Here is a 21974-nt window from a genome sequence, read left to right as displayed (position 1 = left end):
CTATAATACAATCCCAATAAGGTGATCATCCCTTTCTTATTTCTCAGTTCCACCCAACCATCTTCCCTGGATGTATTTCCGGGAATATCCTCCCTCAGTACAGCTGTAATGCTATCCCTAATGAAAAACACCACTCCCCCTCCTCTCTTGCCTCCTTTTCTGTCCTTCCTGTAGCATTTGTATTCTGGGACATTAAGCTGCCAGTCCTGTCCATCCCTGAGCCATGTTTCTGTAATTGCTATGATATCCCAACTACCTATGAACATCTGAAAAGGACAAAGTGAGGTCTGCAGATGCTGGAGATCAGAGTCAAAAAGTGTGGTACTGGAAAAGCACAGCCAGTTAGGCAGCGTCCGAGGAGCAGGAGTTGACATGTCGGGCATAAGCCCTTCATTCGCCCTCCACTTTCCTGATGACTCGCCTGCTCCTCGGATGCTGCCTGACCCGCTGTGTTTTTCCAACATCTGAATAAGGCAGAGAGCCCATTTACTTATACACCTTTTGTGTACATCCAACAGTCTCACTCTTCCATTAGTCAGTTGATAATTCAGAACTTGAGTATTTTTGGAAAAGAACACGTTTAGTTGAAATTGAACGTCAGCACTTGTCAGGACAATGCAGAACTTTATACTGTGTGAAGGATGTTTCCCCTTTACTTTGGAATTATCTACAACTTGTCCCCATGACGGCAAGACAAAACACTGGCAAAGTGTTCTTTCTCAATCATACTCAATCTCACTGTTTCGATCACCTGTGATTTCCACATCAGAACTTTTAATTTAAATACTCCAAGTTTTCATAAATTTTGCCCAGATCCAAATGTTTTTAAATTTAGGATTTTTTGGAAATCAGTGCAGTAAAATTGCATTATTTAACAATAATGCTGGGAATGAAAGGGTTAATTCATGATGACAGGTTCATGACCAGGCTTGGATTCCCTTGAGTAGAGGAGGTTAGAGAGATCTGATTCTGCCATTTAAAATGATTAAAGGAATTGAGAGAGGAATTGAGATTAAAGGAATTGCCAAAGAGAAAGGGACTGTCTTGTGGCACAGTTGGTAGTGCATCTGGCTCTAAACCAGAAGGTCCAGGTTCAGGTCCTACCCCAGGACATCTTAACCAAACAAAGTGAGGGACGGCACGGTGGCTCAGTGGCTCGCACTGCTGCCTCACAGTGCCACGGACCCGGGTTTGATTCCAGCTCAGGTGACTGTCTGTGTGGAGTTTGCACATTCTCCCCGTGACTGTGTGGGTTTCCTCCCACAATCCAAAGCTGTGCAGGTTAGATGGACTGGCTATGGGAAATGCAGGGTTATGGGGGAAGGGGGTGGGTGGGTGTGGGTGGGATGATCTTTGGAGGGTCAGTGTGGACTCGATAGGCTGAATGGCCTGCTATGGGTATCAACTTGTAAATCCTTCCAATGCGTGCCAAACGCAGGCGATAAAAACAGGAGAGATTCCTGGTAGCTGTGCTTGTTTCAGTGTGGCAAGCTGTAGTCTCTGGCTTCAGGCTAGTGACCTGTTCTAGGCAAAGAGATGCAAGCATGTGCTTTATCATTTGTCTCCAAACTAGGGAAGTCTTCAAATTCCTCTGGTGAGAGAAAACAGAACAAGAAGGGATGTCAGCTTCAAATTGACAGCTTAGGAGGAAGATGAAGAAGCATCTCTTTCACCTGCAGAATATCGGAAATCTCTCTGCCTTTTCCATCATCTTCAGTTCCCCCTAGTCACAGCTTAGCTCTGGGATGCCAAGCAAAATGCAATGGGGTGCTGTCCTCCCTTGCTTTCCTTTGCTCTTCACATACAAGAATCTCATTGGAAGGACTTCACCTCAAAACTGAGAGTGGAAGGATCAGTTTTAAATAGAATCACTGGCTGATAGCATTTGCTTCTTTCTCTGGCTTCAGTGGTCATGTGAGTGAATGTTGAAAGTGGTGGATGTGGTGCCCATCAAGTGAACTGCTTTGCCCTGTGTTGAGCTTCTTATCAAAAAGTCATAGAGTTATACAACACAGAAACAGGTCCTTTGGCCCAACTTGTTCATGCCAACCAGATTTCCTGAACCATACTCGTCCCTTTCCTTGTCACTGTGAAAGAGTGAGTACCTTTTATAGATCAGCTCATAGATTTTGTTCAAGCCATTTGTAATTGGTGGTGTATTTTTACATTTCTTTAGGACTATTATGGGTCCCTATGGAATCAACCGAGCTGTTCATCGTGTTGTGTTCTCTGACTGTGAGAATGGGCTAGGTAAGAGCAAACTCTCTGATGTGTACCAGGTTCAGCTGAGGATTCCCAGCAACTGAGGTATGGCTGAGTTTACTGCAACCTATCTCTTTCAATAATCGCATGTTGCAATGATGTTTACTTCCAGAGTAAAATAAAGGTAAGATCTTGCATTTATATAGAGCCTTTCACAACTTCACCATGTCCAAAATGCTTCATAGCTAATGATCTCCAAAACCTCTGAAGTGCAAAATCATTTGTAATGTAGCAAATGTGGAAGCCAATTTATGCACAGCCAGCTTCCACTAACAATAATGAGATAACATATTAGACAATCTAATTTTAATATTATTCATTGAAGATTACAAACTCGCCAGGACAGGAGGGAGAATGCCCTTGTCCTTCTCTGTCAGAGGCATGAGAATATCTTGCATCCTTACAGGAGAGCAGACAGGGCCTCCGTCAAACATCTCTCCCAAAAGACCATGCTGAATTCTCCATCAGTTCTGCTCTGGGAGTGCCAGCTGAGTTTAAATGCTGAAGTCTTTGGAGTGGCCCTTGAACTCACAACTATTGAGCTTGTAGGCAATGAATCATGGAGGATGCCAGTGTAGTTAATGCTGAACACACAACTGTGGAGAGGGAAAGGGTTTCAACATAGTGACTGATTCCAGGAATTTTGTTATTGGAATGGTATTTCCCTCAGTTACGGTGCTCATCCTGAAAAAGGCAATGCATTGTGAATTATTGAGGGAAAGTAGTGTTTATTCCTATCTTGGAGTCTATAACCATGTGGCTTTAAGTTTAAATTAGAAAGATGAGCACCACTTTAAACCAATTAAGTGAGCTCCATCCAAGTGAGATACACAACCATTTCTTCCGTTGGCTCAATCAAGATATTGTACTCGATTCCTTTCACTAACCAACATTACATGGCACTTTTAACAAAATAAAATAACCCAAGGGATTTCACAGGAATGTAATAAGACAGGCTAGAGTGAGGCCAAGGAGGGATTCAAGCAGAAGGCAGAGAATCCAAAATCTGAAATGATGTTGGGTTAGGTGTCAGTGTCGGTCAGAGAGTATGAGGTGCTGGATGAACCAGCCCTGGTGTGTGCATCAGGATACAGGTATTAGGGTTTTGGATGAGCTCAGGTTTACCGGGTGTAAAAGGTGAGAGACTGGCCAGGTGAGTAATAGCATTGTCAAATGTTAAAGTATTTAATGCATGCATAAGGATTTCAGCAGGGCCACCTTAGATGAACAAAAATATTTCTTTCTCTGTTTTAGGTATTAAAATTATTGGTGGGTTTAAAGAACAAACGGGTGAGGAATACGGGATCTACGTTAAGCGTATTTTGCAGAGAGGAATAGCTGCAAGTGATGGTAGGTGCAAACACATCCTTTAATTATTTCACTTGCTACAAGTTCATCAACAACCTGTGTCCTACAATCTTATACTCCAAAAACAACTTGATGAAGGAGCAGCGCTCCAAAAGCTAGTGCTTCCAAAGAAACCTGTTGGACTATAACCTGGTGTTGTGTGATTTTTAACTTTGTCCACCCCAGTCCAACATTGGCGCCTCCAAATCACAATTTGAGCATGGCATTATTGGCTTTCGTAGGGCATTGTGGGTCATCACCCACTGATGCAGGGTTACACCCACAGCTATGTTTCTTGTGGCAATCTGAAGACATGATTCTTCAAATTTCTGTACTCTAGTGGAGAGACTTCAGAGCCACTTGGTTTGGAAACCGTGTGTGCACTGCTCCCAGCTCCCGGTTATTGTACTCAATCCAACATATAATGCTGTTTCGTTTACGTGAATCTTTGTGCCTTAGTTTTGGCTGTATGGTGGGTCATACGGGCATCATCAAGCTGTCAGTGTAGTGTATTCTTTGGTAGGTGATCGATCTACTGAAGATGCTGTAATTAATAAAGCAAAAACAAGGAGACAATTTAGCCCTTCATTCCTGTGCTATCTCTTTCAGAGAACTGTCTGATAAGTCCCACTCCCATAGTCCTGCACATCTCTCCTTTTGAAGTATTTAACCATTTCTCTTTTGAATATTGCTATTGCATCTGCTTCACAACCCTGCCAGGTAACATTTTCCAGACCACAGCTCAATGTAAACTAAGTTCCCTTCATTTTTTTTTCAAACTGGTTACCTTATATCTGAAGTGTTCTCAGATTATCAACTCGCCTGACAGGGGCGATAGTTATCACTATCTAAATGTATGAAAACACCACATGGCTTTGAATACTTTTATCAAATCTCTTCTTTGTTCTCAGGTATACAGTCCCACCCTCTCCAATTTCCACACACAACTGCAGTCCCTTTTCCACCCTACCATTCTTCACCAGCAGAGGCAGGAAACAGCCTCAGGGTTTGGCACCATATGACCTGTCCCAAATTTTGCCTCAGAGACAACACAGCCAAAGGGATTCTGATGCTAACTTGGTGAAAGTTGGAACATTCTTAGTGGTGAGGGATGGTTAATGGAATCCAGTGATGAAGAGTAACCCACATCAACAGAATTAACTGTTGGAAACCCCCTCCTCATCTCATACCTGGCTACACAAGCAGCTTCCATCAGTGGTCACTGGAGCAAGGATCCTAACCCAAGCATGTTAGAGTGGCTTCTGAATTGAGAGAGTTGGGGCCGGATCTTAGTTAAGGATGGTTTAGACCCATGTTAAGATGAAGATCCCATTTCATTGGCCTAGGGATCAGAAATTCCATTCTTCCTCTGGATGCAGATGAAAATGGGACAAACCTCTCACCAGATGAGCAGCATTAACCCTGGAGAGGAGCGAGGTTGGGACTCCTGTAAAATGCAGGGTAGAATAGACTTAACTGTTTGTCTGTCATAGCCCACTTTCAGTGAATGCTTCTGTTTCAGGTCGCTTGCAGGCTGGTGACCTGATCCTGGAGGTGAATGGAGAAGATCTAATGGGAGTTACCAATGAGAGGTACACAACACTGGAGCTAAACAGTGTCCAGCTATGTTCTTTACCGTTAGTGGTAGTTGCTTGCAGTTGCCTGAGCTTTTAAACTCTGGAATGTCCTCCCTAAACTCTCTCCACCTTCCTCTCTTTTCCTTTAAGATGCTCGTTAAAAATGACCTATTTGGCCAATATTTTGTTCACCTATCCTAATCTCTCCTTGGCTCATTGTCAAGTTTTGTTTGGTAAGGCTGCTTTGAGACACCCTGGGATATTTTGCTGTGTCAGCGGCAGTATAGAAATGCAATTTATTACAGTGAGGGGCCAGGAACCTCTGATAAATAGCCCAACCAATTATTCAGTTGCTAACAAAATGAAATATTGCTTATGCTGAAAAACTGAAAATAAATTGTAAAGGCATATTGCTATTCCGCATGTCTGGCAGCCTCTGTTGAGCGAGAGAGAGAGAGAGAGAGAAACAGTTAGTCTTTCTCTGTGAGGACCTATTATCAGAACTGAAAAAGGCCATGGAGCGAGAAGGTTTTCACCAAGTGTATCGGTAGCTAGGAAGATTGCAGTGAGAAAGAACTAAAGGAAAGTTCTGTGAAGGGTTAGAAAGCAAGAGAGAGTAAATAACATGATGGTATAAGGCAAAATAACACTGTGACAATCCAATCATTAAACATTGTGCCACAGATTATCCACAAAAATAATCAAATCAAGCTTCAGGCTTTATTCTGAGAGCAATAGGATCAAAAAGAAAGGAAAATATGTCATCCCTGTCACTCAGAGAGTGCTGTGTGCCGCTCTGCTCACCATATTATAGATAGGAGTTAGAGGCACTGAAGAGAGTGCAGAGAACATTTACAGGGATGAGACCTGAAATGTGTGGGTTTACAGGAAACAATTTGACAGGTTTAAAAAGAGAAAGCTGAGGGGTGACCACATCGAGGTCTAAAACATTCATGGTGAATACGGAGAGAATGAAAACCTCTTGTGGGGAAGGTCGTCACCAAGAAATGCAATCGGGAATCCAGGAAGAATATTTTCACTCAGAGAGTGGGGTAGAATGTGAATCTCATTCCCACAGGAAATGGTTAAAAGTGAAGTTATAGAAATATTTTAGAGGAAGATAGACAAGCAGATGAGAGAGAAGGATCACAAGGACGAATTTAGTTGAGGGAAAGATGCGAGGTTCAAGTGGAGCCTCCACACCCGGTGTGAATCGGTTGGGTCAGAATACTCAGCTGTACACCCCATGGAATTTACATCCCTCGTCATCTTCCACCATCAGTCCTTTCGCCTTTATCTCTCCTTTTTCTAATCTTATGCATTCTCCCAAGCTCTTTCTCCCACCACACTCTCCTTGGTTAAAATCGCATTGCTATGTCATCTTCAGTAGTGTCAGCTGGCTATTTGACTGTGGAGGACTCTTGGTGGAACCTGAAGTTGTCCTCATCTAATCCCTGTTGACTTCCAACAATAAGAGGTGCTTCCAATGAAGATAGTGGTCATGTCACCTGTTATCGAGGCCTCTGCGGTGCTGTGATGGTGCATTACTATTGGGAGAGGCAGCAAGCATGGGGACTCTCCCCTATTGACTTTGCCCTCTACTTGGAAGAGACGAGCCTGAGCTCGAGGCCGTGATGAAAAAGGTTGAAATACAAGGGGCACCAAGCCATACTCTAGTTATACTAAACTCTGGTTAGATCCCACCTGGTCTCACTGAGTTCACTGCTAGGCATCATCCAGAAGAAGGTACTGGCTTCACAGTGGATCAGGCAGATCACAGGCTAAATCACCAGGAAGAAGATGAGAAGAAGATGAGGACTGCAGATGCTAGACAGTCATCCCTAAACCTGGAACTGAGCAGAACCATCCAAAGGAAACAGGTCTGCAGAGGCTGGAGATCAGAGTTGAGAGTGTGTTGCTGGAAAAGCACAGCAGGTCAGGCAGCATCCGAAAAGCAGGAAAATCGACTTTTCTGGCCGGAGCCCTTCATCAGGAATGAGGTTCCTGATGAAGGGCTCTGGCCTGAAACGTCGATCTTCCTGCTCCTCGGATGCTGCCTGACCTGGTGTGCTTTTCCAGCTGCACAGAACCATCCAAACCCATGTACAGGAACTTTGAATTATAAGGCTGGAGAAGCCTACCCTCTTCATCTTTGGAAGGAAGTGACTGAGATTGAACCTTGTAGCACTGCACAAAGCTGAGAAGTAGGTTTGTCAACAGTTTCTTGTGGCAGCTTGAGATTGGCAGTAAATACCAACAGTGTCCCTGTCCATCTGAAAAAAAATTGTGTTCAAAAAGAATATTATCAGAAAAGTTAAATCCAGGTCATTACTTCAAAGTAAATCAATATAGTAACATAAGATTGAACTGATGTCAGGAAGGTTCTCTTCAATTAAGAAATGATTAATTTTGTGAAGTCATTTGGAAATAGTGGATGCTGTGTGAGATGCACTGTTTTCTAACATGATCTAGTTAAGGTAGGCTGAACGGAGCTGCCTTATCCACATGTTATGAAATGTTGGTCTGGGATTCCCAGTGAATTTCCCTGGAATTTCAACCCCATGCCATTCTTTGTCCCACCTTGACTAGCCAAGCTTCGAAAACCTGCCTTGTCTATATTGTTGCAATATTTTCTATTCTCAGCTCAGCTCTCGAATAGACTTTCCAAGACTGGTTGCATGTAGAGTTTCCTTACAGTGAGCTGCGTTCTGATCTTTTCCAGGGCTGTCGATATCCTACGCATGGCCTCAGCCTCCAACCACATGTCCTTGCTGATTGCCCGGGATGATGAAGCCAGGTAATGAAGGGCAGCTTCTGTCCAGTCTTCCTGAGTTAGTCAATGTTTTAATCCAAGCATCTGTGACATGTATGATTCAGGTTGTGCAGGGTAAATATTGTGTGGGATGTGTTGTCATCGTTAAATCTAGCCTCTCCTTGCTTCCTGTGAGTGAAGGAGGGAAAGGATCCTGTTAGGAGGTAATACAGCAGTTCCACTGATTGAGCTGGGGTCTAAATATCGATAGCAAGAGAGCAGAAAGCACGTTAGTTCCAGTCCAGTCACAACCTTAATAATTAATTAATTAGAAATCAGTTTACCAGTTAAGCTGATCAGTGTGTTAAAGCTTTGCTTTCTGTCTTTATTTCATTCCTTCTAAGCTCAGTAATACAATTTAAATCCGATTAAACTGTGGTGTTATGGTGAGACTAGCCCTGCAGTGTCCTACAACATAATCAGGGTGCCCTTTAGAGCATAGTTTCGCCCATTCAGCTGGGTGTAAGGGACCCTATGGCTTTTTTCAAAACTCAGGGAGTTATCTCAGCGCAGCAGGCATCGGTTAGTTATTTATCATGACTAATTACATGGAAGGAATAGCAGGCACTGAGCCTAAAGGCAGGTAATTGAAATTGAAGTACAGAGATGTTGTGATCACGTTAAATGATAGAACAATCTTAAGGGGTTGAATGGCCATCTTCATTTCTTTCTTGTTATTGAGGATCACCTAGTTCACAGCCAGTGTTGATCGTTGTGTGAAGTACTTTGAAAGGTTTGGCTATAATGGAGTGTGAGAGAAATACCCACGTCATGTATATCTGATGGCGGGGTTTTGATATTTTTTCTCAATGCAGCAGTTTTAATTTGTAATCAAAGTTCCCATCCTACGCAGCAGGCATGCCCCATCCCGCTGTGCAGTGTGATCCCGGTGCCCTCTTTCTCTCTGTACAGTGTAATCCCAGTGCCCTCCTCTCTGTACAGCGTGATCCCAGTGCCCCTTCTCTCTGTACAGTGTGATCCCTGTGCCCCCTTCCCTCTGTACAGTGTAATCCCAGTGCCCTTCTCTCTGTACAGTGTGATCCCAGTGCCCCTTCTCTCTGTACAGCATGATCCCAGTGCCCTTTCTCTCTGTACAGTGTGATCCCAGTGTCCTTTCTCTCTGTATAGTGATCCCAGTGCCACTTCTCTCTGTACAGTGCAATCCCAGTGCACCCTTCTCTCTGTAGAATGTGATCCCAGTGCCCCCTTCCCTCTGTACAGAGTGATCCCAGTGCCCCTTCTCTCTGTACAGTGTGATCCCAGTGTCCCCTTCCCTCTGAACAGTGTGATCCCTGTGCCCCCTCCCCTCTGTACAGTGCGATCCCAGTGCCCTTTCTCTCTGTACAGCGCGATCCCAGTGCCCCCTTCTCTCTGTAGAATGTGATCCCAGTGCCCCCTTTCTGTCTGTACAGTGTGATCCCAGTGCCCTTCTCTCTGTACAGTGTGATCCTAGGTGCCCTTCTCTCTGTTCAGAGTGATCCCAGTGCCCCTTCCCTCTGTACAGTGTGATCCCAGTGCCCCTTCCCTCTGTACAGTGCAAACCCAGTGCCCACTTCCATCTGTACAGTGTGATCCCATTGTTCCCTTCCCTCTGTACAGTGTGATCCAAGTGCCTCCTTCCCTCTGTACAGTGCGATCCCAGTGCCCCATTCCCACTGTCCACCACGATCCCAGTGTCCCCTTCCCTCTGTACAGTGTGATCCCACTGTCTCCTTCCCTCTTTACAGCGAGATCCCAGTGACCACTTCCCTCTGTACAGTGTGATCCCAGTGCCCCCTTCCCTCTGTACAGCACGATCCCAGTGTCCCCTTCCCTCTGTACAGTGTGATCCCAGTGCCCCTTCCCTCTGTACAGCATGATCCCAGTGTCCCCTTCCCTCTGTACAGTGTGATCCCAGTGCCCCTTCCCTCTGTACAGTGTGATCCCAGTGCCCCTTCCCTCTGTACAGTGCGATCCCAGTGCCCCCTTCCCTCTGTACAGTGTGATCCCAATTCCTCCTTCTCTCTGTACAGTGTGATCCCAGTGCCCTTTCCCTCTGTACAACGAGATCCCAGTGCACCCTTCCCTCTGTACAGCATAATCTCAGTGCCTCCTTCCCTGTGTATGAGGATGTAAAATTTGAATTTAGTTTGTTATCAGAAGCAACAAGTATCTGTAGATATTTATTAACCACAAAATGGTTTTTCATTTTAATATCACAACAAAATGGCTGTATGCAATGATTTGACTCTGTGAACTTGAACTGATGCTCTGCTAAGTTGGTTGTATATAGAGATACGAGAGAACAATGGATTTTTCATAATATGAATGATAAGACAGTGATTTTGTATTTGAACTAACCTTGAACTTGCATGGGATGGTACTCTGTGTAAATTAAGAACCCTTTCCTGGAGAATATCATTGGATTAACCTGCTGTCAATCATGTCATCTTATTGTATGTGATTGATCTTTTCTTGTAATTAAGGCTGTACTATCTCTTAAAAATATATATAAATAATGTGTAATTTTCAAATGTAATTGCGCCATTTCTTCATGGAAAACAGAAGCTTTTAAACTCCGTGTTGCTGGACAAATCTGTGCCAGGCTGCCTTAATGTAATAAACTGGTAGCTGAAAATGTGTTGCTGGAAAAGCGCAGCAGGTCAGGCAGCATCCAAGGAACAGGAGAATCGACGTTTTGGGCATAAGCCCTTCTTCAGGAAAGGCTGAAGATGGGCTTATGCCCGAAACGTCGATTCTCCTGTTCCTTGGATGCTGCCTGACCTGCTGCGCTTTTCCAGCAACACATTTTCAGCTCTGATCTCCAGCATCTGCAGTCCTCACTTTCTCCTTGTAATAAACTGGTAACCTTGCTTTAAACAGACCGTACTCCTAGGGATTCTCTTGACCGATCCCGAGAGGCCCCTTTGGAGGGGTCTAGATCTTCATGTACTGTGTGATCCCATGCCCCTTGCCTTTGCACAGCGTGGTCCCAATTCCCCATCCCGCTGTACAGCGTGATCCCAGTTCTTTCAAGTATATGAAGATTGACATCCAGTTCTGTCCTTTATCACCTGGGTGGCTTGTGTGAGAAAGGCGGGATGTCAATTTAAATATGTACAGTAATCATGCAAATTCTTTCTATTTTCTGATGTTATTGGTGAGTGCAGACATTTTGTGGAACTCAGTTGAGAAATCAGGATAATTGGATAATGTGATTTGAGGGGATGTGAAATCTTCTAAATGTTGAGAGCTCACACCTGTTTCATGTTGAGCTGGAAGGTTTTTGCCAATGGGACTTGCTCTGAGAGTGTGCTTTCATTCATTTGGAACTCAGTTCAGTTCAGAATAGCAGCTGTCAATGTCAATGATCTGCCACTGCACGAGACAGGGGATGAGTACAGAGCTCCAGCACCCAGGATCCCATACCTGTGTTGTGCTTACAAGCATAAGATAGATTTCCAGGATATGACTGAGTCCCAGTGTATCAGGGCGCTTCCAGGTTTCTGTAAGGTTGTTGTTGACATTTGTAATCTCCTGGAAGAATACTGCCTGGCAAGTGGGCCGGGTGGATGCATGAGTGGACCTCATGGCTGTCAAACAGAAAGTCACCACAGTCCTGCATTTTACTCACCTCTAGCTCCTCCCAGGAATCAGCAAGTGATAGTTGTACAATCTCACAATGTGTAGCCCACAAGTGCATCTCACAGGTTTTGTTTGCCAAGGCTAAGAGTTTGGGGACATTTCGAAACCAATGAGGCCAGCTGAGATGAACAAGTGCTTGGCTTTGGCTGGCAACCCATTCATCCAGGAAGATCCTATCCCGGTGCTCAGCTACTCTGAAGCACACAGCTATCAGCATACACAACAGTGCAGAATTCCCAGTCAGCTGCCATATGTGTCTGTCCTGAGGCTGTTAAAATCTCTGGAGAGCTTCATAAAATATTACTGGATTCCTACTTGATCCTGACCAACCCATAACCCAACCCACAATAATTCAGGACTGTTCGACTGGATCAGGATTAATCCGGGACGCAGATTTCTGTAAACTCTGGGTAAAAATAGCCTGTCTGCAAATCTCTGAACCACAACTTGTTTAATCATCAACTCGGGCACAATCTCATCAAGAGCAGTGAGCAAATAAATATCCTACTAAAGTGATTAGATAAACTGCTTGCTAATACTGTTCACGCTGGAAATCTGAAATCACAATAGAAAGTCTTGGAGTCACTCAACTATCCAAGCAGTCTGTTTTAGGAGAAAAGCAAAGTTAATGATTCAGGCTTACAAACTTTCAGATTTCTGTATATTTTCTTTGTATTTATGATACTAAAGAACTCCTAAGGAACTTTTTCAAATGCTTGCATTTTCCCTTTTTCTTTCACCTGAGACAGCATACAACAGACAGTGCCTGTGACAGTGCAGTATTCCCTTGGTATTGCATTGGTAGTATCAGCTTATGTTATTGGCAATGGAGTGAAAATTACACCTTCTAACTCAGAGACATGCAAATCTTCATTTACTTCTCTTCCTATCCCCTGTTACCAGGTGAGATTAATTTACTCAAATCTGGAGCTTTCTTGTGCTCTGAGTCTCAGTACCACTTCACTGGTGGAGCCATGGTTGAGAGAGTCTGATTTTATTTATTCCTCCCCAATCTAGAGCTAAAAGCACGTTCTGCACAGTGGGGTCTGTGAATTGTGAGCATGTATATCTGTACTGTCGGACAATACTCAAGGAACAAGCTTCTTGCAATGAAAATACAACTGAGAAGTCATATCTATCAGGAAAGACTGGGATTCAGATTAGATTCCCTACAGTATGGAAACAGGCCCTTCGGCCCAACAAGTCCACACTGACCCGCCGAAGCGCAGCCCACCCAGACCCATTCCCCTACCCAATATTTACCCCTGACTAATGCATCTAACACTATGGGCAATTTAGCATGGCTGGTTTAACCTGCACATCTTTGGACTGTGGGAGGAAACCGGAGCACCCAGAAGAAACCCACACAGACACGGGGAGAGTGTGCAAACTCCACACAGAAAGTCACCAAGGCGAGAATCGAACCCAGGTCCCTGACGCTGGGAGGCAGTAGTGCTAACCACTGAGCCATTGTGCCATCCTTCTCATTTCATGAAAAAAGAGAATGCTGAAGATCTGATCTAAAAGGACTCTTTAAAATTCTGAAAGGGTTTTGAAGGGGTACACCTAACCACATACCCTTTGGATTCGCCACCAGCACAACAGCTGATGATTCCACCCAGTACTTCCAGTTATGGGGGAGTCCAAAGCTAGAGCTCATACATAATTCATAATAATTCCATTAAACATTGCTTAAAGGCTGGTGAAGATATGGAGCAGTCAGTGGTTGAGGTGAATATGGCTAGATGTATTTAGCAGAAAATCTGGATAAACATGAGAGAGGAATGAAGAGAAGGGAATGTGGAGGAGTGTTAGATGAAGGGAAGAGACGTGCGCAGATGTCAGCATGGGTCACTTGGGCCGATTGGCCTGCATAATCCTGTTTAATAACCAGGGGAAAGCCACAGCGGCCAGGTCTCTGGCACTGAGCCTGTCTCTGTGGCTCAGAATGGAAGGGGGGCAGAATAGAAAAGCACTAGTGGTAGGAGACTCAACAATTAGAGAACAGACAGGAGATTCTGTGGTCGTGAACGGGACTCCCAGATGGTATTAAGCCTCCCAGGTGCCAAGGTCCAGGATGTCTCTGATCGAGACTACAAGATCCTGAAGGGGGAAGGCGAGCAACCAGAAGTCATGGTGCACATTGGCACCAATAACATAGCTAGGAAAAGGGATGAGGATCTAAAAAGCAATTTCAGGGAGTTAGATTGGAAGCTAAAAAGCAGAGTAGGAATCTCAGGATGACTACCGGTGCCACGCGCTAGTGAGGCGAGTAACAGGAGCAAGTGCAGCTAAACACATGGCTACAGGGCTGGTGCAGGAGGGACATAGATCATTGGGGTACCTTCTGGGGAAGGTGGGACCTGTACATGAAGGACTGGAGGGGCACCAATGTCCTGGGCGGGAGATCTGCTAGACACTTCGGGAGGGTTTAAACTAGTTTGTCTGGGGAATAGGGACCAAAGAGGGGAGAGAGTAGCTGTTGAACAGACAGAAATAGGATGCAGAGAGTCTGTCAGGAAGGATACACAGTTGTTATGGCAAAGGGACGGGTTAAAGTGTGTCTGTTTCAATGCAAGGAGTGTCAGGAATAAGAGTGAGGAACTTAGAGCACGGATCAGTACTTGGAACTACGATGTTGTGGCCGTAATGGAGACATGGATTTCACAGAGACTGGAATGGTTGTTGGATGTTTCCGGGTTTCGATCTTTTAAAAAGAACCGGGAGAGGGGTAAAAGAGGAGGAGAGTAGCATTGTTAATTAGAGAGTGCATCACAGCTGCAGAAAAGGAGGTTATTGAGGAGGGTTTGTTTACTGAGTCAGTATGGGTGGAAGTCAGTAACAGGAAAGGAGCAGTCACTTTATTAGGTATTTTCTATAGACCCCCCAATAGCAGCAGAGAGATGGAAGAACAGATTGGACAACAGATCTTGAAATGTGCAGAGGTAGCAGAATTGTTGTTATGGGTGACTTCAACTTCCCCAATATTGATTGGAATGTCCTTAGTGCAGGTGGTTTGGATGGAGCAGATTTTGTCAGGTGTGTCCAGGAAGGCTTCCTGACTCAAAATGGAGATAGACCAAAAAAGAGGGAGGCCATATTGGATTTGGTGCTCAGCCATGAGCCAGGCCAGGTGTCAGATCTCTCGGTGGGAGAACATTCAGTGACAGTGATCACAACTGCCTCACCTTTACCATAGCCATGGAGAGGGAAAGGAACAGACAGTATGGGAAGGTATTTAATTGGGGGAGGGGAAAGTATACTGCTATTAGGCAGGAGCTGTGAGGTATAAATTGGGAACAATTGTTCTACGGGAATTGCACAACCGAAACGTGGAGGCTATTTCAGGATCACTTGTTGTGAGTGTTGGATAACATTGTCCCACTGAGACAGGCAAAGAATGGTAAGGTGAAGGAGCCTTGGATGACAAGAGCAGAGGAGCTTCTCGTCAAGAGGAAGCAGGAAGCTTACTTAAGGGTGAGGAAGCAAGGAACTGGCACAGCTTTAGAGGATGACAGGGTAACTAGTAAAGAACTCAAAAACGGACTAAGCAAAGCTGGGAACAGACACGAGAAAGCTTTGGCGAGAAAGATTAAGGGACACCCAAAGAGAATGATCAGAGAGAGAGTAGGGCCGATCAGGGATAGTGGAGGGAGCTTGTGTCTGGAGTCTGAAGAGGTAGGGGAGGCCCTAAATGAGTTTCTTTGCTTCAGTATTCACTAGAGAGAGGGACTTTGTTAATTAGTGAGAATACCATGGACCAAGTTAATAGCTTTGAACACATTGATATTATGGAAGTGGATGTGTTAGAAATTCTGGAAAGCATCAAGATAGATAGGGCCGGACCAGATATAACACTTCAACCCCAGGGCATCAATGTGGACTTCAACAGCTTCCTCATTTCCCCTTTCCCCACCTCATCCTAGTTTCAAACTTCCAGCTCAGCACTGTTCCCATGACTTGTCCGGACTTGTCTGACCTGCCTAGCTCCTTTTCCATCTATCCACTCCACCCTCTCCTCCCTGACCTATCACCTTCATCTCCTCCCCCACTCACCCATTGTACTCTATGCTACTTTCTCCCCACCCCCACCCTCCCCTAGCTTATCTCTCCACGCTTCAGGCTCACTGCCTTTATTCCTGATGAAGGGCTTTTGCCCGAAACGTCGATTTCGCTGCTCGTTGAATGCTGCCTGAACTACTGTGCTCCTCCAGCACCACTGATCCAGATATATCCAAGCGTAGTACGGGAAGTGAGGAATGAGATTGCTGTACCTCTGGCGATGATCTTTGCATCCTCACTCTCCGCGGGAGTAGTACTGGATGATTGGAGGGAGGCAAATGTTGTTCCTCTGTTCAAGAAAAGGAATAGGGAAATCCCTGGGATTTTCAGACCAGTCAGTCTTATGTCTGTGGTAAGCAAGGTACTGGAAAGGATTCTGAGATATAGGATTTATGACTATTTGGAAAAACAGAGTTTGATTAAAGATAGTCAGCATGGCTTTGTGAGGGGCAGGTCATGCCTCACAAGCCTTATTGAGTTCTTTGAGGATGTGATGAGACAAGTTGACAAAGGTCAAACAGTGGATGTGGTGCATATGGATTTCAATAAGGCATTTGATGAGGTCCCTACGGTAAGCTCATTTAGAAGGTTAGGGATATAGGGAAATTTGGCTGTATGGATACAGAATTGGCTGGCTGAAAGAAGACAGTGAGTGGTAGAGGATGGAACGTTTACTGCCTGGAGGTCGGTGAACAGTGGCATGATAGTTTTTATAAATGACTTGCAGGAAGAAGTGGAAGGGTGGGTTAGTAAGTTTGCCAATGACACAAAGGTGGTGTTGTGGATAGTGTTGAGGGCTGTTGCAGGCTACAGCAAGACATTGACAGGATACAGAACTGGGCTGGGAAGTGGCAGATGGAGTTCAACCTGGATAAATGCGAAGTGATGCATTTTGAAGGTTGAATTTGAATGCTAAATACAGGGTTAAAGACAGGATTCTTGGCAGTGTGGAGGAACAGCAGGAACTTGGGGTTCACGTACATAGACCCCTCAAAGTTGCGACCCAAGATGATAAGGTTGTGAAGATGTCCTGGTGTTTTGGCTTTCATTAACAGGAGGATTGAGTTTCAGAGCCGCGAGGTTTTGCGGCAGCTCTATAAAACCCTGGTTAGACCACATTTGGAATATTGTGTCCATTTATAGTCACCTCATTATAGGGAGGATGTAGATGCTTTAGAGAGGGTGCAGAGGGGATTTACCATGATGCTGCCTGGATTGGAGGGCATGTCTTATGAAGAGAGATTGAGTCAGCTCGGGCTTTTCACACTGGAAGGAAGAAGGAAGAGAGGTGACTTGATAGAGGTGTACAAAGTAATGAGAGACAGAGATAGAGTAGATAGCCAGAGACAAGGGGGCATAATTTTAAGGTGATTGGAGGAAGGTTTAGGGGAAATGTCAGAGGTCGGTTCATTACACAGAGAGTGGTGGGTATGTGGAATGCACTGCCAGCAGTGGTAGTAGAGTCAGAGACATTAGGGACATTTAAGTGACTGCTGGACAGCACATTGACTGCTGGACAAGCACATGGACGGCAGTAAATTGGGAAGTGTGTGGGTTAGGTTGATCTTAGATTAAGATAAATGCTTGGCACAACATCGTGGGCTGAAGGGCCTGTACTGAGCTGTACTGATTGATGTTCTTATATGAACATAGAACATAGAACATAGAAGAATACAGCGCAGTACAGGCCCTTGGGCCCTCGATGTTGCGCCGATCCAAGCCCACCTAAACTACACTAACCCACTATCCTCCATATACCTATCCAATGCCCTCTTAAATGCCCATAAAGAGGGAGAGTCCACCACTGTTACTGGCAGGGCATTCCATGAACTAACGACTCGCTGAGTGAAGAACCTACCCCTAACATCTGTCCTATATCTACCCCCCCTTAATTTAAAGCTATATGCTGGAAAGTGTACTGCTGCAGAAAGAAAGATATGATGCGGAAGTGCTGGTGTTGCACTCGGTAGACAAACTCAGAAGTCAGATGACACCGGGTGATAGTCCAACAGATTTATTTGAAATCTCAAGCTTTCGGAGCATAGTACCTTCATCAGGTCACTTCACTTGACAAAGGGGCAGCGCTCTAAAAGCTTGAGATTTCAGAGAAACCTGTTGGACTATAACCTGGTGTCATCTGACTTCTGACTTTGAAAGAAAGGTGATTCATTTGTCCAACACATCTTGGGTTATTAGTTCTGTACTGTTAACATGTTTGTTTCTCTCTCTTTGTATCACTGTTTGTCTTGACTTATCAGTCACCTCATTTGTGATTTTAATCAAACCAGAATTTCATTGCTGCTGCTGGTGAACCCTTTGTATGAGTCCTCTCACTGACCTCTCATTGTTAGGACTTGGCTCTGTCTTTTAGATACTTGTTCACACAAGTCCCTTCCTGTGCAGCCTAAACTGCTCACCATCTCTATCCCTCATAAACCCCGCTCCTGTACTCTCAACTATGTCTGCAGCTGGTAGAGCTGAAGGAAAAGCTGAGGAAGAGGGAGGTCTGACACTTAGTGAACAAAGTTCTTTCAGCTATGTTGCAGTGTCCGCTAGCAACAGAGCTCTGATAATTAATTACTGGACAACTGTGCCAAGAAATGTTTGAGTAAGATTAGTCAGTTTTAAACTTGGAAACAGATGTCGGTTCTGACACATTGCATAATGGCCAATCTGTAAAGAAAACATGGCCAACATCTACGGCACAGTGACCAGAGCTCTATGGGATTTCCAGGTTGTGTGTTTCCATCACCCAACAAAACACTAATGTTTAATCAAGCCAAATATCTCGATCAGCTTATGTGAATACTGATCTTAATAGCTCAGCATTGACAGCAAAGGGCAGATTTATTTCAGGCTGTCTCTAGAGAAATGAGATTAAAAGGTAGTTTCAGGACAATGGGCCCAATGAGCATATTTATCCTCTGAGATCTCAGCACCCCACCGATTCTGCCTCTTGGACAAACTCAGTTACCATTACTCCACCATTGCAACCGTGCCTTCAACTGCCTGAGGGCTAAGGTCTGGAAATCCCTCGGTAAATCTCAGTACCCCGTTCACCTCCTTTTGGGACATTCCTGAAAGCTGATCTCTATGACCAAGATTTTGATCACCTGACTTTACAACTCTTCGACCTAGAGCCTGTTATGTTTGATAACAATCTTATGAAGTAACAAAAACAGAAAATGCTGGAGGTACTCAGCAGATCTGACAGCATCTGTGGAGAGAAAGCAGGGATAACGTCTCGAGTCCAGTGACCCTCCTTCAGAATTGTTTGTACTTCCAGCATCCGCAGTCCTCTTTTTAATCCACGGAAGTACCCTAGAGACTTTTTTGTTATATTGAAGCTCCCAACTAAATGCAAGTTGTTGTTGCTACTGTTGGGTAGTATAGTGCCTCTGATTTAATTCTTTATCTTGAGTTCTCTGTCCCAGAGGCAGATCCAACTCACAGGTCTGACACCAACCAGGGGATAGGGAAAACAGCCAGGCCCTGAATCCACCCCAACCAGAACAGGGATTGAACCCCTCGCTGTTGGCACTAATCTGATTCACATGGTATCCAGCTAAGTGAGCTAACTAACCTGTGCCCAAAGAGTCAAGTTGCTATGACAACACATACTTTTACCAAATATTGTAGGCTGGAACTCTGGATAGTCATTGAGGTCTACAACGCAGAAAAGGGCCCATTGGTCCATCCAATCTGCACCAGCCAAAAACAAGCACCTGTTTATTTTAATCCCATTTTCCAGCACTCAGCCTGTTGCCTTATACACTTTAAAAATGTGTTGCTGGAAAAGCACAGCAGGTCAGGCAGCATCAAAGGAGCAGGAGAATCGACGTTTCGGGCATAAGCCCTGAAGAAGGACTGGAGGTCAGTGTTGAGTGGGGTCCCGCAGGGCTCTGTTCTTGGACCTCTGCTGCAGGGCCATTACAGACCGCAGAGCGACATAGACAGGCTGCAGAGCTGGACTGAGAAATGGCAGATGGAGTTCAACCTGGATAAATGCGAAGTGATGCATTTTGGAAGGTCGAACTCGAATGCTGAATATAGGATTAAAGACAGGATTCTTGGCAGTGTGGAGGAACAGAGGGATCTGGGTGTGCAAGTACATAGATCTCTCAAAGTTGCCACCCAAGTGGATAGGGTTGTTAAGAAAGCATATAGTATTTTGGCTTTCATTAACGGGGGATCGAGTTTAAGAGCCACGAGGTTTTGCTACAGCTCTACAAACCCCTGGTGAGGCCACACTTGGAATATTGTGTCCAGTTCTGGTCTCCCTACTATAGGAAAGATACAGAGGCTTTGGAGAGGGTGCAAAGAAGGTTTACCAGGATGCTGCCTGGACTGGAGGGCTTGCCTTATGAAGAAAGGTTGAATAAGCTCAGACTTTTCTCTCTGGAGAGAAGGAGGAAGAGAAGAGACCTGATCAAGGTTTACAAGGTAATGAGTGGAATAGATAGAGTCAATAGCCAGAGACTTTTCCCCAGGGCAGGATTGAATTGCATGAGGAGTCATAGTTTGAAGATAGCAGGAGGAAGGTATAGAGGAGACATCAGACGAAGGTTCTTTACACAGAGAGCTGTGAATGCATGGAATGCATTGCCAGCTGTAGTGGTGGAAGCAGAGTCATTGGGGACATTTAAGTGACTGCTGGACATGCACATGGAGAGCAGTGAATGGAGGGGTGCGTAGGTTAAGTTATTATATATTACATTAGGATTAATCCTCGGCACAACATTGTGGGCCAAAGGGCCTCTTCTGTGCTGTACTTTTCTATGTTCTATGTTCTATCCCTCTAATCTTCCCACCTCTTTACTTAAATCTATGCTCCTTGATCATTGATCTATCCATCAAAGGGAAGAGTTCTTTCTTGTCTACCCTATTGATGCTCCTGTCCTAATTGTATACATCTCAATCATGTTTCCCTTCAATGCCCTCTTTTCTCAGGAAAACAATCCTAGTCTGTCCAAATTCTCCTCATAACCAAAACTCCCCAGCCCAGGCAACAACCTGGTAAATCTACTCTGCATCCTTTCCAGTGCTATCACATCCCTCCTGTAGCCAATCCAAGTTTGTACAGTGCAAACATAAACTCCCTACTCATAAACTCTATGCCTTGACTAATGAGGTGGAAGTGCCATTATTGGACTGGGATGGACAAAGTTAAGAATCACACAACACCAGCTTTTGTCCAACAGGTTTATTTGACAATACAAACTTTCAACCGGTTGGACTATAACCTGGTGTTGTGTGATTTTTAACTTTGGCTAGTGAAGGCAAGTATCCCATATGCCTTCTTAACCACTTTGCCTACGTGTCCCACTACCTTAGGGGACTGATAGATATCCAGATTGGATTCCATTTGATGCTGATCAGCCCAGCTGACCAGCCCATTCCTACCAACCTCGAATCTAAGGCTATCCCCCTCACCATTTATCACCTGAGCATTTTTCTGTATCACCTGCAAACATACTGATCAACCCGTCCTAGTGATGGTAGAGACACACAGCTGACCAGGAACCTCTCCCAATCTGTTGTTTGTTGGGAGGATTTATGGGTTAATCCTTCACTGAGTTGTTAATTCTTCCTACTTGACTGTCAAGTCCTGGAATGGAACATGAATGTGGAGCTTCTGGCTCAGAGTCAGGGACACCATCCACTGCATCACAAGATTGCCCTGCTTTAATTCTAATCAAATTAAATTATTATAAAATTGATTTAGGATTGAATCCCATAACTTCTTTAAACAGTTCTGTTTCTACTGGAGGGCTTGAAAGCAATAAAGTGTAGGAACAAATTCTTGCAGATGCTGGAATCTGAACTGAAAACAACAAATGCTGGAGATCCCAGTGGATCAGGCAGCATCCGTGGAGAGAGAGCAAACTAACGTTTCAAGTCTAGAGGACTCTTCATTAGAGCTGAAGTGAATAGCAATGAGGTTTGATGCTCCATGTGTGGAGCATTGTTTTGCTTGAATTAGAGTCATAGAGATGTACAGCATGGAAACAGACCCTTCGGTCCAACCCATCCATGCCAACCAGATATCCCAACCCAATCTAGTCCCACCGACCAGCACCCAGCCCATATCCCTCCAAACCCTTCCTATTCATATACCCATCCAATTGCCTCTTAAATGTTGCAGTTGTACCAGCCTCCACCACATCCTCTGGCAGCTCATTCCATACACGTACCATCCACTGTGTGAAAAAGTTGCCCCTTGGGTCTCTTTTATATCTTGCCCCTCTCACCCTAAACCTATGCCCTCTAGTTCTGGACTCCCTGACCCC

The 21974-nt window shown here is 44.8% G+C and overlaps 1 protein-coding gene across 1 annotated transcript in view; it reads left to right on the top strand.

The window, feature by feature from the left end:
- Positions 1–21974, top strand: part of LOC122548283 (PH and SEC7 domain-containing protein-like) — a 68592-nt gene that overhangs the window by 21417 nt on the left and 25201 nt on the right. Inside the window, exons 4-7 of the mRNA XM_043686811.1 lie at positions 2177–2250; positions 3517–3612; positions 5132–5201; positions 7909–7983. Coding sequence (XP_043542746.1) covers positions 2177–2250; positions 3517–3612; positions 5132–5201; positions 7909–7983 — 315 coding nt within the window. The remainder of the gene's footprint in view (positions 1–2176; positions 2251–3516; positions 3613–5131; positions 5202–7908; positions 7984–21974) is intronic.

The sequence above is a fragment of the Chiloscyllium plagiosum genome, unplaced genomic scaffold (genome assembly GCF_004010195.1).
Source record: "Chiloscyllium plagiosum isolate BGI_BamShark_2017 unplaced genomic scaffold, ASM401019v2 scaf_64, whole genome shotgun sequence".
Taxonomy (NCBI): Eukaryota; Metazoa; Chordata; class Chondrichthyes; order Orectolobiformes; family Hemiscylliidae; genus Chiloscyllium; species Chiloscyllium plagiosum.
The sequence above is the reverse complement of the archived record's forward strand: the minus strand, read 5'-3'. Positions and strand labels throughout refer to the sequence as shown.